The sequence below is a fragment of the Peromyscus californicus genome, unplaced genomic scaffold (genome assembly GCF_007827085.1).
Source record: "Peromyscus californicus insignis strain IS unplaced genomic scaffold, ASM782708v3 Scaffold_14__1_contigs__length_90479793_seg_2, whole genome shotgun sequence".
Classification (NCBI taxonomy): domain Eukaryota; kingdom Metazoa; phylum Chordata; class Mammalia; order Rodentia; family Cricetidae; genus Peromyscus; species Peromyscus californicus.
In genome coordinates, this window is record NW_026294436.1 from 25,892,618 (window position 1) to 25,913,012 (window position 20,395).

The following is a 20,395-nucleotide window of genomic DNA, read 5'->3' on the forward strand; positions in this document are numbered from 1 at the left end:
CACCATGCCATGCTGATCACCATTGCTCCTTAGGGCCACCATACCATGCTGATCACCGTTGCTCCCTTAGGACCACCATACCATGCTGATCACCATTACTCCTTAGGACCACCATGCAATGCTGATCACCGTTGTGGTACAACACTTTTATCCTCGCTCTTAACCATGATTCTGAAAATAAAATCAGAATATCTAGGTAAACGATTTATTTTTCTTTATCACAATAGTGCTGTGGAAATGAAGAGAACAACTCATTGTTTCTCTGTAAAACATCCTGCAGATATGCCCATCCTCACAGACTCACCAACTCCCTTGCGTCATTATGTTGCACACATACTCTTGCACGCTGCTTTGTATCCATGTGATCTGTTTACTTGTGGACTCCTCTTTTTATTCACAGTCACTACTCTGATAAGATGGAAAACGTGGATAGTTGGTGTTGATATTATTGATGTTTTAGTGAACTCCCATTGCTAAAGTTCTGCTTCTAAAGCTGTAAATGGCTGTGTGGAGGCCCAAACTGTCCTTGTACAAAGGGAATTTAAACATTTGAGAAGAGAAATAAAGTGTTTATTTCAGAAGTTTTTTCCATTGAAGATTTGTTTTTGATCTGTGTATATCTAACTAGATGGAAAAATATATTTACAAGCAGAAACTGTCTAAAACTGAAGTGTAATTAGAGCTGTGACATAATCTTTAGCAAGTGAAGGTCCAGTATAGCTTCCTTTCTTAAGGAAAAAATGGTTAGTGCTTTTTCAGTGTGACAGGATTTGTGATAACATCCTCATGACCAAAGTCCTAAACATCTTTTCTGGATTCATAGTTACATGCTAATATAAGTTGTACAGTTCCATAGAGGTTGTACATTTATTTCATAGCTGACGGTAGAAGCTTGGAACTAAAGTAGAAAACGTTATTTCCCAGAGCAGATACTGCAGAGGGTACAGAAGAGACACAGTCAGATTATAGATTCAAAACTGCTAAAAGCTAATTAGCACCAAAAGGCAGTGGTGACCAGTGTTGATTTACTGCAACCATCTAAAGGCCAGTGGAAGCAGCAAGTTTGACACAGACAGTTATAGTAGATTTATACACTTATTCCTAAGATGGATTTTTAAAAACAATTTCATTTTGATAGATTAGTATTGAGCATCCATATTCACACAAAGAAGTCTTGAATTCAGATGCCCTTCTAGCTCCTGGAAATCAGGTTTAGTGACAGTTATGGGAATCTAGAACAAGCCAAAAAAAAAAAATCTTTGTGTTGTACTTGAAATAATATAGAAACAAGCAAATAAAAAAATTAGCACATTTCTTGCTAGAAAATTTTGTGTCTCACATATTTAGGAGGTCAGTTAGGACTTACCATAGCACTAACCAAGAGAAACAAAATGAGAGCCATCTAGGTCATCACAAGTTCTCTATATCTCTTTCATAAATTCAAAGAATAGGCAAAATTGATTTAATGGTGTATTTTATTTTACTCTATGCTCATAAGAATGCTTCAAAATCTAGTCAACATAAAATTTGTTGTGAGTTTCCTTGTGTGCAGAGTCTTGTTGATGTGCAGCTTGCGTTATATTTTGAGCGGATATGAACTTGGATAGGGACATTGATTTGCTAATGTCCCTAGTGGCTACCATTTTGGAAAGCATAGTTATAGAACAGAAATTTTCTTTTTCTTCTTTCTTTCTTATATATTGGGTACTAAAACCTCCTAGATGATCACCATGTGACTGACTGTAGAATGAAGGCTGTGTCCTCATTTGCTCAGGAAGGGCTTGGCACTGTGACTAATTCTCTGAATAGCTTGGATAGCAGTTGTTCAGTTCAGGGCATGGTGAAGGAGAGGCTCCGGTGTGTGTGTGTGTGTGTGTGTGTGTGTGTGTGTGTGTGTGTGTGTGTGTGACCTCCCTTTTCGTGATCATGTATTGACTGCCCTAACAGTACTATTTTCTTATTTCTGAAGAACGAAATTGTCAGTTTTACTGAGAAGTACAACTTGAAGAACTTTATTTTACAGAGATACAAGGCATGGCTTTTGTAAATAAGTGAGGTTTTTGTTTTGTTTCATTTTTCTGTTGAAAAGATGTAAAAAACCCATTCATTTAATTTTCATAATATTCTTAACCATTGGATGCTATTCCTTATATCATAATCTTTATGGGAAGGATAGTAATCAAATATATTTTGGTACTTGTCTCATTTTTCTTCAAATGTAGAAAAATAACATTTCCAATCAGAATAAAGGACATTAAGTCTGAAGTATGTTTGAATTGCATTATTGTTTGAGTATGTGGATTACCTAAACTGAGGTTAGATTTTAATAATAAAATCTTTCTCTGAAATGGATCTGGTTTAGCACTTTGTGGCTAAATGAATTAGGCTCTAAACTTTTATCTAAATCTGTGGAGATTGGATATAAATTGAAAAGATCACAGCTATGGGGAGAAGACCTATACCACAAAGGCCTTTCTGCATAGATTATGAATACCATAACTCAATAATTTTTGAAAACTCTAGTTATAATTGGACCCAATGGGGGTCTGTTTCTTTGATGAGATCACAGTAACTGTGACTTTACACTGGAAAATGTCACTACTGTGAAGGTTTATCACCTGTAGAGCTGGTCTTTCCTCTGATGCTGTGTTCATGTCTCATTAGCATTATTCAAAGTTTAGTTGTTAATTAGGTTCACACTTCAATCACAGTCATCATCTACAAGAGTAGTTAGGACTACTTGAACAAAGAAATAAAAATATTCCCCTTTACACATATGTAAAGGATAAATGGCATTATTTTGTTATCTATAGTTTATATAGGTATATTGTTGTGTTGATGGAGCAATCTAGTTAAAATTAATCTCTAAATTAGATTTTATTTCCATAAGAAAATAGAATGCAACTTCACATTTTTCTATTTAAAACATCAATAAGGAATGTCTATGAAATTTGGTGTTTTTAAGTGTCAGACTATGGTTTTCTATTTTGAATGAAAGTAGTTAGTGAAATGAATAAAAAAAGTTAACAGCCTGAGTATGAGTTCACTTACAAGTCAGTCCACTAGTTTCTTACACTTCTAAAGTGCATAGCACTGGAAGTTAGAATAGGCTTGAAATAGTGTAACTATTTAACAGCTTTTCAAACCTTTCAAATTTCTGTGTTTTCAAACATTAGTATTTTGTTCTGATTGCTGATTGGTGTAGCAGTGATATAGAACTCCAGTCCAGCATGTGGTAATGAGAAACATTGGACACTGGATTTCTATCACAACTTTGCCTCTGAATAGCCACATAGTGAAAGCAAAATGGTTCCTATCATTTGTCCCAACTTTTTTCATTCATAAATGAGAATATGAATGTTTTTCTTAGGAGAATGTGGTGAGATTTAAATGAGACAATGTGTAACATTTACATTACATAATATTCCATTCATGATATGGTCTCTGTAACTTTATCTCTTCTCTCTTTTCTTCTGATAATTATAAAAAGAGAAAATTACTTATGCAAATGACACTTCCAAACAGAAAATAAAATTGTAAGTGATCTTGAAGGACTCCTAACAAATAACAATGCACAACAGAAATGAAGGCTACTGAACCAGCTTTATCTCTAAACAAGTAGACACACGTTATAATTGCTAAAAATCTGCAGAAAAGTGCCTCACAAGCATTTTACTGTAAATAATTAAAGCTTATTTATGTCAAGAGGCCTTGGGAAAAAAAAGAGAGCATAAACCAATTTGCATTAGCACATTACTATCCTCTCCCGCTCTCCTTCAATTAGCAGAGCAGCAGGTGCTCAGTACAGCTAAAAAGATAAGCTCTCAGGGAGGAGGATGGATTTTGGCTGACCTGCACACATTGCGCTTTGCCTGCTGATTGGGTTCGTACCTCGCTGTACCAATTTCTGAGGTGTTAATTTAACTGTTCCTCTCTGCCATGCAGGTCTCGGCCTTGAAAAATAAGCTGAAGAAGCAGTCCACGGCTACAGGAGATGGAGTGGCTCGGGCCTTTCTGAGGGCCCAGGCGGCTTTGTTTGGATCCTACAGGGATGCTCTGAGATACAAGCCAGTAAGCATGCGTTTCATCAGTGTCCTAACTGCTTTTCAATGACCCTTTGATTGAGGCAAGGCTGAGGAAACATCTTAATATTACAGCTGTAGGAAGTGTTCCGGTTGTCTTTTAAAACTCAACACAGTGTGCCTCAGAGCTTATTCTTGCCCAATTCATCAACTTCTGTTTTAGCTTTTTTTATTACTGTTACCTAATAGTCCCCATGATCTTTGGCCTGTCAAACATCTATTTAAAACCATTTAAAGTTCTAGAAGTGGTATATTTACTTTTGAATGAATTGATAAATTATGTTCAAGCACTTAAAATCACTTACCTGATCTTACGATCACCAAGAAACTCACCAGGGCAGTAGAACTTAAATTAATAGATTAGGTGGGGCAGGTACAAAGTGGAAGTAAGAAAATTAGCACTTTGAAATAAACTTGGTGATATTTGGATATTTATTGTCTTCCTAGTTCATAACACTTTCTGAATTGTGCTTGCTTATTTAGCATATCTTGTCCCATCTTACCATTTATTCTAATTCCCTAAAAGGATTGTTAAATTATATCTAAGAATTTAGGTGGTCCAAAATGGTATAAGTCAAGTACATTTGTTTTTCCAGTGTTCATTAAAAGCTGTTAGTCAGGCTTTACAAAAAATTTCTACAAGACCATTCTCTGACCAGATTCTTAAGCTTATAATGTATTTTTACATTTGTAATTTGTGTGTGTGTAGGCAAGCATGTGCCATGCATGTAGAAGTCGGAGGACACCTTCAGGGGGTCATTTCTTTCCTTCCAGTATGTGAGTCCTGAAGATTTGTCCTCAGGTTCTTGGGGTTTGTAGCAAGCATCTATCTCTGGCCCAGATGTATACATTTTAAGGGTTAAACACATTGGGTTAATAAGAAGTAACACAGAGGCCTGCCATTGATAGGGTTCCATTGTTAGGCTACCTTTAAGTCTTAGTCTGTAGAATATTTGGAAAGTGAGATTTTTTTTTATGCTATCCTGGCCTGTCTTCCACAATTGATGTGCAAACCTCTTGAACATTATGAGCAATAATAAATGAAGATGTTTAATATGCTTTCTCACCTGTCTTCTGACTTAGTAGTACCTACCATGTAGCCTTCATGCATTTCACGGATTTGGGAAGTATTGGGAGAAGTTTCTAAGTAGAGGAACATATCTGCCTCCTGTCTCTAGATACATCCATTCATCTAGTTCTTGCTCGACTTGCCAGCTTTGCTTCACTGTAACAAAATACTTGAGCAAAACCAATTCTGAAAAGGAAAGTCTGTGGGAAGACTACGGTAGAGGGTGGTCCATTGTTTCTGGGGATCTGGTATGGCAGTACCAGATGACGGGGACCCAGTTGGGGAGTAAAACTCCACACATAATGACCAGGGCATGAAGAAGAGGAAAGGAAGAAGGTGATGGGATCTCTATGTCCCAACTCAGAAAACCTTCTTCTAGGCTTCCATGTCCTTCACAATTTTCCATCTTCTTCATGGACTGAAGTCCATGCCTTTAACATACAGGCCTTAGGGAGACACTTATCCCAACCCTAGCACATACTAATCTTTCTGAAACATATACATTTGAAGGCGTTATAGAATTTAAAATATTGTACCTCATAACCATAGTTTATGTGGAGAGTCTTAAAAATTATTATAAGAATCTCATTCTTTGAAAGAATGGAAACAATCATCTAAATACAGTTAAGTACATTATCATTCAAATTACTTAACTCAAAAAAAGTGAGCTTGAAAAACAAAATCATTTTTTATTTAGAGATTTAATTTATTGAAATCAATATTTTAAAATAGTAAGGAAGTAAAGAAGATAACTTGAACATACCACTTTGCTTGATTTTATTTTTTGCTACATTTAAGCACTCATTTTTATAAACTAAATTTTTACTTTTCCCTTAAAATTTGTAGAAGACTTCACATGTGAAGAAATAAATAAGTTGAAGTAAAGGTTTATGTTCTTAAATGATTCAGGTTCTCAGTGTGTTGGGTGCTGGATAACATATTGTGCCCCAACACTAACATGAATTGCCTTTGATGTAGAGCTCAATATTTACCCACTAGAATTTCATTGACCATGTAGGATAAAAAGATTTCTGTGGTTCAGAATCCAAGCTCCTCAAATCTGTATTTCCAGTGCCTGTTGGAATATATTAATTTATCATATATATCTGTCCTGTTAATCAGTCCTATCTGATTGTGAATTTATTTACCTTATTTGTAAATTTTCCCTTGATATTTATTTCTTCCTTTGGTTTTTCTACTTTGATAAATTTTGGGACCTGGGAAACTGTATTGTTATTGAAAAATTAACTTTTAGCTGATCATCATATTTATATAAGTTTCCTTTGTTTTCTCTTCATAAGGAATAACTTTTACTATTTGAAGGAATCATGGTTATTAAGAAAAACAGTTTCATTATTATGAATAAAATACATTATTAGATATATTCTTAGTTACTTTCTATTGCTGTAACAAAACAGACAAAGGCTATAAAAGAAAGCATTTAATTTGGCTTATGGTTTCAGAGGGTTAGAGTCCATGATAGTAGAGCAAAGGATCAGCTGAGAGCCCACATTGTAATCCACAACCATGAGGCTGAGAGAGATCAGTGAGGACTAGTTAGTCTTTTGAAATCTCAGAGCACTACTCTAGTGACATACCTTCTCCATCAAGGCCACACCTCCTAATCCTTCCCAAACAGTTTTACCAACTTGGGATCAAATATTCAAATATGGGAGCCTTTGGGGCCATTCTCATTTAGATCACCACATTCCATTCTCTGGCCCTTATAGGTTTATGGCCACATCTTAATACAAAATGCATTTAGTCCAACTTCAAAGATTCCCATAGTTTTTCACAGACTCAACACAGTTTAAAGTTCAAAGTCTCTTCTGAGACTCAAGGCTGTAGCTAGAGTTTTCCTGCCTGGCCCACAGTCAGGATAAATCTCTCTCACCTGCCAGTCCCACAGCCATCAGACCCAACCAAGTAAACACAGAGACTTATATTGGTTACAAACTGTATGGCCATGGCAGGCTTCTTGCTAACTGTTCTTACAGCTTAATTTAATCCATTTCCATTAATCTATACCTTGCCACATGGCTCGTGGCTTACCAGCATCTTCACATGCTGTTTGTCATGGTGGCGGCTGGCAGTGTCTCTCTCACTCAGCCTTCCACTTCCCAGAATTCTTCTCCTCCTTGTCCCGCCTATACTTCCTGCCTGGCCAATGGCCAATCAGTGTTTTATTTATTGACCAATCAGTAACACATTTGCCATACAGAACATCCCACAGCACTTCCCTTTTTTTTTTTTTTTTCAAAAAGGAAGGTTTTAACCTTAACAAAGTAAAATTACATATAATTTGGGAATTTGGGCGTAGCTTCTCTTACTACTTCCTGCTGGAGGGGAGCCCTGTATCTTATGGGGAAACAAAGAAAATTTTAGGATTATGGAATAGTCCATGAGGCTGTATCGTCTGAGCCAGATGCCTTCAAACCATTCTGGATGTTGGATCATCTGGGCCATGGTGTCATCAGAGACCTTTCAGGGGGTCTTGGCTGGTCAAACCTGATGTATCTTAATCTGGAACAAATCCATAGCCTCTGGCTTTCTGTGGGAACAAAAGCAGAGTCTCCTTTCCAAAGCAACATATCCTTATGTTCAAATTTTGAAGTCAAGGTACCTTTAAAATATACATTTTGGCATAACTCAACAGCTTTTACAATCAAATGTTTTTCTGCAGTTAAAAGTCCCAAAGACAACACCATGCAGATTCTCTGTGTAATATCCATTTTTAGCGTGGCTTATTTTTTATACTACCTTTACTGTCTCTTTAAAGACTTTATTTTTTAAAACTATGTATTTGTTTCTATAACTATATATCATCTTTTTTGTCTCTTTCAAGCCTACGTATCTTTTACACACATTGTAAACTATTACATCTGAATCTGTCTTATTGTGAATCTATTGCCTTAAACTGCAGCAGCTGTGGCTGCTGGCTCCACCCACCTTAGCTTCCTAACATGGCGGTGTTATCTTTTCCACCAGCTCTGGGAGCTACAGTGGGTCTATGCTTTTAGCCAAGCAGAGTGTAGTCCAGAAACCTCTTTTTTTTTTTTTTTTTTTTGTACTAGCAAAGTCTAAATCCACCATGTAGCTCAATGTGCCACTTGCAGAGGCCTCGTTCCTGCCATACTGCAGGTCGAGCGCACACTCCAGGAACCCACAAGTAGCTCAAACTGGCAGCTGCTGCTCATTTGAGAGAGACAATTAGGAACTGTTTTTAGCTCCGTTTTAGAATCTTTTCTCAGGTTTTAGGTGGAAATTCTTGCCCCACGTTGGACGCCATTTGTAGCTAGAGTTTTCCTGCCTGGCCCACAGTCAGGATAAATCTCTCTCACCTGCCAGTCCCACAGCCATCAGACCCAACCAAGTAAACACAGAGACTTATATTGGTTACAAACTGTATGGCCATGGCAGGCTTCTTGCTAACTGTTCTTACAGCTTAATTTAATCCATTTCCATTAATCTATACCTTGCCACATGGCTCGTGGCTTACCAGCATCTTCACATGCTGTTTGTCATGGTGGCAGCTGGCAGTGTCTCTCTCACTCAGCCTTCCACTTCCCAGCTTTGTTCTCCTCCTTGTCCCGCCTACACTTCCTGCCTGGCCAATGGCCAATCAGTGTTTTATTTATTGACTAATCAGCAACACATTTGCCATACAGACCATCGCACAGCACAAGGCAGTCTCTTAACTTTACCCTACCATAAAACAAAAAATTATATTACATATTTCCAACATAGAATGGCACAGAATACACATTACCTTTCCAAAAGGAAGGGATTTGGACACAGTGAGGAAATACTGGAGCAGTGTAAGACTGAAACCCAGCAATACAAACTCCAAATCTTGTAGTTCCATGCCTGATGTCAAAGGACTAGGTGGCTCCACTCTTCCAGCTTTGCTGCCTGCAACATACGTTTCTCTCTTGCACTGGTTCCACTTCCTGTATGCTGCTGTCCTTGACAGATAACCCATGGTGCTGGCACCTGTAATATCTTGGGGTCTCCAATGCAAACCAGAACTCTCATAGCTTCATGCAATGACCTCTTAGGGCCTCTGTTCAGGGACTACTCTGTCATAAGTCTGGCCTCAGTGGCTCCTAACTGTGGAGGAAGATTCCATAACCCCTTTATTCTAGTATCTTTCATGATTCTGAAGCCAGAACCACGTGGTGGGTACTGCCAAATATGACTACCAACTTGAGGTGAACCCTGGCACCTTGAGTCACATCCATAACAGCTTTGATTTTTTTTTTTTGTTTGTTTCTTTGTAGGAGCAGAAAATTCCTTTGGCCTTTTCTTTTCACAAGTTGGCCACTTAGCTGGGGGGGTAGAGTCTTGCCCTGAGTTTACCACTGCCTTTATTCCGTTTCAGATCAGGCCTGTCTTCAGTCTTTCAATCTTTTCAGCACAAGCTTTGGCTCCAACATTAATTTCCTAGTGCTCTTTTTCTCTTTAAGCAGTATATTTTCTATTTCTTTTTGCTCCATTTGCTCTTTTTCATTGTAGACCTGCATAAGTGTGATTATTAGTAACTGTCACTAAGGTGAGCTTTGAGATTTCAAAAGATTCGTGCAATTCTCCATGTGTGCTCATCCTCCCTCCCTCCCTCCTTTCTTCCCTCTCTCCCTCCCTCTCTCTTTTCCTTATGTTGTGGATCAAGATGAGTCAATGTTAGGCTGCCTTGAAATCACCTCTACCAAGGAAATTAGTTCATTACTTTTCAATTTAGTCACAGGTAAATTCTTACGGCAAGGGCAGAAAGCAGCCACATTCTTTGCCAAAATATCACAAGAATAGTTTCTAGCCCAGTTGCTAATGGTGTTCCCCTCCGAAACCTCTTGAGCTGAGCCTCTAGTTGACATTGCTTCAGTGTTACTGTCTTCCCAGCTCCTACTAGGACGACCTGTTAAGCCATGCTTATAGTATTCAACCACTTTCCTAGTGCAAGTCCTGTAGTCTTCCCACCTTACTCCAAAACCAGCATTGTCAGGTCTGTTACAGCAGTAGCCCACTCCCTGGTACCCACTTCTGTCTTAGTTACTGTTCTGTTGCTATGACAAAAATGCCATGACCAAGACAACTTATAAAAGAAATCATTTAATTTTGTTTACAGTTTCAGAGGGTTAGAGTATATGATGGTGAAGTGAAGGAATAGATGAGAGCTCACATCTTGATCCACAACCACAAGGCAGAGAGAGGAGAGGGGGAGGAGAGAGAAGGAGAGAGGAAGGGAGGGAGAGAAAGTACACTGGGAATTACATGACTCTTTTGAAGCCTCTAAACTCTTCTCCAACAAGACCATAACATTCCAATCCTTCCCAAATAGTTCCCACCAACAGGGGAACAAGTATTCATATATGAGCCTCTGGGGCCATTCACATTCAAACTACCATAGATATTATTTTTAAATGTTATCTAGTACATAAATCATTAAAAGTGCTTGCTTGCTTATATCTATTTTAGGACTTATTTAATCATTTATATATTTGATCTATATTTTTGAAATACTTTGTTAGATATAAAATAAAGGACCAAGCATAGAAGTTGTAATTACTTCATGATCTTATCTCTTTTCATAAATATATTTGGTGTCCTCTGTCTAATAGAAGAAGTTGGAAAGGAAGAACCCTCTGATACTTTGAATGATAATGAATTCTTTTAAAAAGACATTGCTTTTTAAAAGTTCTGTGATTGAAGCCAGGTAGGGTTGTACACTCCTGTAATCACAGCCCTAGAGAGACTGAGGCAGGAGGATCACCACTAGTTTGAGGCTAGCCTGGTCTACACAGAGTTCTAGGCCAGTAGCCGGGACCACATAGCGAGACACTTGTAGTTGGAAGTTTTCCTGTGTCCTGCCCAGTCCTCAGCTGCTCAGATCCAAATAAACACACACAGGCTTATATTATTTTTAAACTATGGCCATGGCAGACTTATTGCTAGCTAGCTCTTACATCTTAAATTAACCCATTTCTATAAATCTACACTTTGCCACGTGGCTTGTGGCTTACCGGTATCTTTACATCTTTCTTATGGTGGCGGCTAGCAGTGTCTCCTCTGCTCTGCCTTTCTCCTTCCTTTCTCTCTAGTTGGAATGTCCCACCTAACTTTATTTTGCCTCACCATTGGCCAAATAGTTTTATTTATCAACCAATCAGAGCAACACATAGTCACAGCATATAGAACGATGTCACCTGTCAGACACTGTCTCTAAAGGTTTAGAAATGCTTATTTATAGGATAGTGGATTTTGTCAACTTGATCAAATTAGAAACAGCTAGTAAGGCATACTTTTTGGTGTGTTTGTGGGAGCTTTTCCTGAAGAGTTTAACTGAAGGGGAAGACCCATCCTGAAACTGGTTAGCACCATCTGGTGGACTGGGGTCCAGGCCTAAAGAAAAAGGAGAAAGCTAACTGAGCACTAACGTTCCTGCTTGTTTCTCTTCTTGCTGATCTGCTGTGATGTGAGTGCACATATGAAGTCACAGTAGTTATGACTGCACTCATAATACTTGCACATGATTAAGCCAGCGAACATAGCAGCATGATTGGAGAAAGACTCATGAAATCCCACCCGGAGCTGAGAACCCATTGATGCTTGATGGCTTCCAGGAGAGGGAAAATAAATTTTTTTTCAGGGGTAACACCTCTGAGAGACTGTATACATTGCATACAGAATAAACATTATAGAATGTATGTTCTACAATAGGCAGACCTGCATCTGTCCATGCACACACTGGCAGCACTAAGTGGACTCAGTGGGTTGTAGGGAGGGAAGGAAGGAGGGCAAAAACTGCTGTGATACAATAGATGGACCTGCAACTGTGCTCACCCTGGCAGCAACAAGAGGACTTGGTGTGTTAGAGATGGGGGCAGGGCAGACACGACTCATACTGTAATAGATGGACCGGCACCCACAGGCATACTGGAGCACCAGGTCAACTCAATGGATGAGAAAGAAAGAGGGAGTGGGAAGGAGGGAGGGAGGGAGAGAGAGAACACACATGAGAGAGAGTGGACATAGGAATTTGGGTGGAAAAGTTGCAGGGCTGGGATGGGGAGAATTTGAGGAGAGGAAGTAGGGGCAGATTTGATCAAAGCTAATTATAATACGTGGATGGACTTCTCAATAAAAGAGTAATTACTTGGACAAATAAGAAAGGCTTTGATTTTCATTTATATATAAGGAAAGTGCTGCAGTATTCTGGGTTGGTAGTTGTGTGTGTGTGTGTGTGTGTGTGTGTGTGTGTGTGTGTGTGTGTGTGTGTGTGTGTTGTTGTTGTTGTTGTTGTTGTTGAGCACATGCTGTGTGCCTTACAGTTCTCCTGCAGCCAGAATGTGATAAATCTGATGTTAGTCTAATGAATCTACATATGTTACTTTTCTCTTGGTTTCATAATTCTACCTTTATTACTGATTTTTGGTGGCGATACTAATGCACCTTTGAGTTCTTGTTGTCCTCGTCTCCTTTTGGCCCTGGTCATGTGGGTTTCCTGTATTTGGATGTGCTTATGTATTTCAGAACATGTGCTTTTCAAGTCTGTTATTTCATTAAGTAGGTTTTCAGTGTTTTTGTATATTTAATTCTGACTAGAGTCTTGTGAGATATTTACTTGGTTAATAGTGTCCCGTGTTTCTTCCAGGCTTTCTTTCTTCAACTTAATTCCCTTACCTTTTTATCTGACTTATTTCGAAGTACCTGTTCTCAGATTTATAATTCCTTCTTTCTGCTTGAACTGTTTTGTTTTTTTAAAACTTCACTAAGTGATACTTTTAGCTCTAATATTTCTATGACTCCTTGTGATTTTTGAATCTCTTTTTAACTTTCTGTTACATAAATATTTGATCCCATTATTTCATATTTTATTTTGTTTCATATTTATATGTCTTCTCCTTGAGGTGCTTCTTTTGAATTGTTTTTCAGGCATTTTGTATATTTCCTTCACATTTTTCACCTCTTTCCAGAGAATTATTATATCCTATTGGGGGTGTCATAATTTCTTATTTTTTGTGTTTCTTTAATTTTTTTGTCTGTAGAAGTTTTTTTTAATATTCATGTTTTCTCTATTCACACTTAGATTTTTGCATATCTAGTTTGACTGTCTTTTCTAATTTTATGGTCAGTCTTTTATAAGAGAAGGCTTTTGTCATGTGGGTGTCACCAGCACATGTGGGTGTCACTAGGACCATGAAGTGGGGTCATTGCTAAGATGTACCTGACCATGTCCGTTCTGACCCTCAGGAGTGCTTTTTGGTCAGCGTGAGTACAGATTTGGAGATGTGAGGTAGAGAAGTCCTCTCTGGTACTGTAGACAAAGTTTAATGGCTCATTCTAGAGTTCAGGAGACCAGAACACTGACAAAATACACATAGTGAAGGCCAGGCTTTTGACATTTCAAAGGGAAAAGCGGACTTTATTGAGAATTGTGCTATAGGCCATTCATGTTATATTCTGACAAAGAAACTGACTTTATTTTGCTCATGACCTGAGAACTTGAATGTGTCCTTTTGAAATGATGTTCTCCCTCCCTTTTGGAATACAAATGTTTGCTGTATACAGTTGTATGTTTCACATTCTTTATTGGACTTACAGTTAAATTGCCTTCAGACAGAAAAGACATTGGTCTTTTGAACAATGTTGAAACTAGCAAAAAGGAGAACTTTGAAGTTGGATTGACTACAACTTGCATTATGAGATGCCATGAACCTATGAGGGGTAGACTGTAGACTAGATTATTGCTGTTTGAACCTTAAATATCACCCGCAGGCTGTTTGACCACCTCCTCTACAGCTTATGGTGTTGTATTATGAAACTAATTATAAGACTATGGAAATGTTAGGGAGAGGGAACCAAACTAAAGGAAGCAGATCCTTTGGATATATATTGTGAGTTGTAGGCATGGTTAGTTTCTGGCCTGCTTTTTCTCCCTCTACCCCCACCCCCCTCTCTCTGTTAATGAAAAAAAAACTTATACACTATATTCTGATCATACTTTCCCCTCCTCCAGCTCCTCTCAGATCTCCCCCACCTACCCAATTCCATGCCCTTCTTTGTCTTTAAGGAACAGGCAAACAAAAATGAACAAAAAACTCACAAGAAATTCACAAACAAAACCCCCACAAAAACACAAAATTGGAAACCATAATATATAAGCAAATGACTAATAAGAAACAAACAAACAAAACAAACAACAAAACCAAGCTCCAAAACATAGCACTGTGCTGTAAGACAAACAAGTCTACAACCATTGAGTTCATTTTGTGTTGACCATCTACTGCTGGGCACAGAGCGTACTCTAAGGTGTGGTTGATCTACCCAGAGAGACTCCATTGATGAAAACTAAATTTTCCTTTGCACGTGTGTGTTAATTGCAAATAGCTTTCAGTTGAGGGCAGGAGCCCACGTCACCTTCTCTCTTTCAGTGCTGGAGCCCCGTCTAGCTTAAACCTCTGTGGGCCCTGTGTGTGCTGCCACAGTCTCTGATTTCATATGTGCATCTGAGCCGTTGTAGCTTGAAGAGACCATTTCCTTCGAGTCTTTCCCTCTTGTCTGTGATCACACTGTTGTCAGCGACCTCACCGCCACACCTCCCTCATCATGGTGATAAGCCCCTCTTCTGTTAAGTCCTTTCAGTCAGGTGCCATGTGACAGTGATGATTTATGTAATGGGTGCAGTGAGATATATAGTCTCAGTGCATAAGTGCTTTGGATTTTATTATGAGCACAAAAATACAGTTTCTGTGATTGCTTTGACTCAATATTCTAAGCAGCAGGATGGAATTTATTATACTGGAAATATTATTTGATTTATCTATCATGTGGGGGTTTTATTCCATATTGTCATCTAAAGTAGAACTAAGTGGTATAACACATAACTGTAAAGAATGTACTTCTCACTCTGTTTGAGATATGTGAATAAAACTAAAACTTTAGCAATTGTAAGCGGAACACTACTCTAATAGGCCTTCTCTAATATTTCTCAACAAAAATAGAATATAACTCTGTTGAGGATCTGATAGTGATGGAGGCTGAGGTTGTAGTTTTTACTACTTGGGAAATTATGTCTGGGAATAATAAACATATAATTCATGCTTGTGAATTTTATGAAACTAAGACAAACCTGGACAAGGCACCAGTTGAGTGTGTATATTTTTCTAGGGAAATGATCAATATTGTTCACCATGTCCTCAAAAAAGATAAGAACCAAGACTTTAAGATTCATACAGAATTGGTAAATAGCAGTATCAGTCTGTAGTGTTTCGTCTTTATCATATAGTTAATGCTCAGTGTTTAATTTATTTTTATACCACAGAAACAAGGAACATGGCATTAGAAAGTTTTAATTTTTAAAATTTATTTTAAATATGTGTATGAATGTTTTTGCATGCATGTATACCATGTACATGCCTGATATCTGCACTAAATATCCTGGAATTAGAGTTAAGATTGGTTGAGAGCCACCATTTGGGTGCTGGTAATGGAATGCTCTTAACTGCTGAGCCATCTTTCCTGTCCACAGAAAGCAAACTTTTGATGGTGTCATAGTTATGGTTTTCGTTGCTTTGAAGAGACACATGACCACAGCAACTCTTATAAAGAAAACTTTTAATTGGGGGTGGCTCACTTACTGTTTCAGAGGTTCAGTCCATTATCGTCAGTACAGGCAGATGTGGTGCTAGTCGCTGAGAGTCCTACATCTTGCAGGCAAGAGGAAGTTGACTGACAGTCACACTGAAGGAAGATTGAGCAAAAGAGACCTCAAAGCCCACCCCAACAGTGACATACTTCCTCTAACAAGGCCACATCTCCTAATAGTGCCACTCCCTTTGGGGGCTATTTCCTTCCAAATCAGCACAGATGGCAATGTCATGTTAGGTCAGAGTTGAATGATAATAGAGATATGTATGACTCTTATATCCTAATTGAAAAAAGAAGAAAGCACTCCAGTGAATAGCATCAAGGTTGACCAGAGGCCCAAATCTGAAAGATGTTAAAGAGGTAGTATTTTGGCACTACTTGGAGGTGGATTTTGAAGGAATTTCCAGCAGCGTTATTTATGTATTACTATATAAATACTAAATTTATATGCAAGCATTTCTAAAATGTAACACATTTTAAAATTTAAGATGTCTGAGAAGCAATTCTAATTTTCTTACGGTCCCCAGCTTATGTTTTGTAAATAGCATGCTTGTATAATTGAAAAAGTAATTGTTCTTGCTCTTCCTTAAGAGAAAGATATAGAACTAAATATAGTTATAGTAAAGAGATTTACAAAGAGTAGCAGGTAGTTTTTTTCTTTTATTTTAGCCAGCAATAAGTTAGCTAATTTTTAAGAATGCAAATATATGACTTAGAACTTCTATGCTCTATGACTTAAAGAAAATTGTTAAGTGCATAATACCTGGGAACCATGCGATCTATGCTTGAATCCTGAACTGAGGTGCTTTATGATTTCATGCAAGTTGAACTCTTAGTGCTTTGGTTTTCTTTTTGAGACAAAAATAGTTCTACTTCTTGGGCTGTTTGCACAGGATGTTAGATATTGTTCTTCTGTGACAGAGTAGAAGCAACTTATCAAAGAAAGATTTATTTAGCGCAGAGAGGCCTGACGGGAAGTAAGTGGTGAAATTCATGACAAGGGTACATGTAGCAGAGGCTCCTTACATCTGGTACATAAGGAATGAGCTGGGCTTCACTCAAAAGCAAATAAAACCCACAAAGCTGGCCATTTCTGCTAGCTGGGTCTCAGATCCCAAAGATTCCATAGCCTTCTAAGGCTCCCCCACCTCAGCTGAGGATCAAGTACTCAAACAAATGAGCCTGTAGGGATAGGTTAGACTATATCATGTTGCCTGTAGCCCCCAGGGTTCACAGCTATATGATAATGTACCAAACAATTCATATTACTTCAGAGTTCTTATGGTCTTACCAGTCTGAGGACGGTTCAAAAACCCAAATCCGAAAGTCTCTAAACTGTTAGATATGAACCACTGTAAAAGAAAAACCAAGCTGTACATTTCCAGTATACAACTAAACAGAAGAAAAAAAAAAGTTCCCATTCCAAAATGGAAGAATGATTGTGGGAAATTCTGGATCAAAGAAATCCAGAATCCAGCAGGGTGCCCACTAAACCTGAAGCTCTATGTCTGACATGTGTGGGCTAGTGCTGACATTACCTGGGCTCCAGTGGCTTAGGTAGGCCCATCTCTGTGTGCGTATCACCTATAACACGTATAGGTTCTCTCGTATCACGTCCTGTGGGTGCCTGTAGCTCTCTAGGAGAAATCCTATACTCTCGACAACTACGCCCTGGACTCTATTGTGTCTCAGGCTGCGGTGAATCCAACTCCGCTACAAGTTGTCTGCCTTTGCCGATTGTTTTCTTGCACTGATGGGTGCAAACCTCCATCCCCATAACTTTTACATTTCTCATGTCCTTATAATCAGCATCTTGTGGTTGACAACAGTTCTCCTGCCAGGATAAGATACATCTGGGGCCCTATGAACTGTTGGTATAGTAATCACTGAGGGCCCGTCTAACTGAACCTGGCAAAACAATCATCTAGGTAGCTCTAAGCAAGATGCCCTGTAGGACCATTCTGTGCTTGGGCATTCATTTTCAGACACTCTCGTTTTAAATGAAAGTTTGTGAAATGAGTTTGGATCCTTTGATGGGTAAAGTCTTGTTCTCAAGGTCCCTGTGCAACGCATGCAGTTATCTTGATCTCACGCCTTACCTCCTTTGCCCCCCCCCCCCCCGCCCTCTCCTCTCCTCCCCTCCCCTCCTTTCATCTCCTCTTAGGACAGGCTCCTCAGCCCAGGCTGGCCTCAACAAACAATATACAGCCAAAGATGATACCATGCAGTGGGAGTGGGGGGGTGGGGGATGGTGTGTGTGTCTTTGTAACCACCACAGCCAGCACAGTAATGATCATCAGGAGGCAAGAAGGCAGCTTGGTTCATCCTGACTCGGTAGCTAGTGTTGGTTCAGACTTTGGGAGTCTGACCCTGCATCATTTATTTAGGCATTTTTAAGCAAAACACAATTTAGTGAAAAGTTTCCTGGCAATAATAACTCAATCCCATGTGAACCAAAGCTGAAGATTTGACTACATTGAAACTCGTTGTAAAGTACATGTGACATCTTCCATAAAGATAGGTTCTATAGATTGAGAAAAAGAAGCTCATGGTAAGCACCTGGGGAAAAGTCTGGGCTCGGCCACACAGTGCAATGGTCACTAGGCTGTTAACCACTTCTGGCCCTAGACTTCCGCTGGAAAACAGCTTATACACCTCTCTCTTTGAAGAAACATCTGTCTTAGTTAGGGCTTCTATTGCTGTAAAGAGACACCATGACCATGCAACTCCATGGCCATGCAACTCTTATAAAGAAAACATTTATTGAGGCTGGCTTACAATTTCTGAGGTTCAGTCCATTATCGTCATGGTGGGACATGGTGGCATGCAGGCAGACATGGTGCTGGAGAAAGAGCTAAGAGTCAGACATATTGATCTGCAGGCAGCAGAAGGAAAAACTGTCTCAGTGGGCATGGCTTGAGCATATATGAGACCTCAAAGCCTGCCTCCACAGTGACACACTTCCTCCAAGGTCACCCATACTCCAACAAGGTTACATCCACTCCAACAAAGCCACACCTCCTAGTAGTGCCACTTCCTATGGGCCAAGCATTCAAACACATGAGTCTGTGGGGGCCATACCTATTCAAACCACCACAACATCCCTGTGTGTTTAACATCCCTGGTTCCCCTAGTGCTGATCTGTGAGCACAAGAGCGTTTGTGCCTTCCACCACTCTGAATTTCTGATCCTCTGGCATCCTCCTCTCACATGATGAGATTATAGGGGTACACCACCACACTCAGTTTATGTGGTGCTAGAGATTGAACCTAGGGCTTCAATGCATGCTAGGCAAGTGTTCTACCAACTGATCTACATCCTTGGCAGGTTACATGTTGTTTACATTTTATGCTCTGTGTTTTGCTCAGAATTTTCAGTATTAACCTAGCTAAAAGCACTGAACAGTAAGCTTGTTACATCCTTTATTCTATACTGTCTTAAAATTTCCTCTACCCTGCAAGTCAGTCCATTGCATTGAATTCATCCTTCTTCGAGAGGACCAGGGTTTGGTTTCAGATACCCACATGGTGGATCACAACCATCTGCACCTCCAGCTCCAGGGCCTCTGATGCATTCTTTTGCTCTCAGCAGGCACCACTCACATAGTAGACATACATGCAGGCATACATCTACACACATAAAATAAAGGAATGTTAAAGTCAGAATGTTGTAATTTGGCTCATCATTTTGAAGGTTCCAGGCTATCATTGATTATTCCTGTTACTTCTGGCCTCTGACAAGGCAAGCACACTTGGTTGATGATGGCTTGAGGGTAAAGTACTTTTTGCTCAAGCATCAGGACCTGAGTTCAGATCCTCAGCATTCAGTCAAAAACTGGGTGTGCTGCATCTGACATCCTAGCTTGGGGTGCAGGGGTTGAGGAGCATGGAGATTAGTCAGCTACAGGTTCAGTGAGAGATTCTGTCTCACAAACAAGATAAAAAGCAATAGATGAAGACACCTGACAGCCTAGCATCTATCTCTTACATCACAGATGCACACATAGAACACACAAGTATAATTTTACAAAAAGATCCCAAGCCAAGTTCCTGTTTTTTTTTTTTTTTTTTTTTTTTTTTTTTGGTTTTTCGAGACAGGGTTTCTCTGTGTAGCTTTGCGCCTTTCCTGGGACTCACTTGGTAGCCCAGGCTGGCCTCGAACTCACAGAGATCCGCCTGCCTCTGCCTCCCGAGTGCTGGGATTAAAGGCGTGCGCCACCACCGCCCGGCAAGTTCCTGTTTTTATGCCATTCAGTTCAAGGTTAATGTGAAGGGACTCATACTCTTGTCCATGCCAGAGCCAAATTCTAGCATTTTACTTATAGATTCCTATAAATCAGAGCTCTGAGTCTCTTTGACAATTAAGTTATAATTGACAGCTTTTCAGAATTCTAGCATGCTTTTTAACTCTTTACTGCAACATAACAAAATTCTAGCGAATGAATTGTCATTAGTCTCTACTTTCATTTTGATCATGAAATATCATCACTTGTGTGTGTGTGTGTGTGTGTGTGTGTGTGTGTGTGTGTGTGTGTGTGTGTGTGTGTCTTTGTGTATCAGTTAGGGCAGTGAACTATTGAAGTGTTGGGAGATTGGCATTG

General features: G+C 39.2%; 1 protein-coding gene across 4 annotated transcripts in view; it reads left to right on the top strand.

Moving 5' to 3' along the window:
• The window catches only part of Dennd1b (DENN domain containing 1B), a 221,059-nt gene that overhangs the window by 131,288 nt on the left and 69,376 nt on the right, over positions 1–20,395 (top strand). For all 4 annotated transcript variants that reach the window (XM_052737096.1, XM_052737092.1, XM_052737095.1 and 1 more), the window contains one exon: positions 3,946–4,071. In XM_052737096.1, the coding sequence (XP_052593056.1) occupies positions 3,946–4,071 (126 nt within the window). The remainder of the gene's footprint in view (positions 1–3,945; positions 4,072–20,395) is intronic.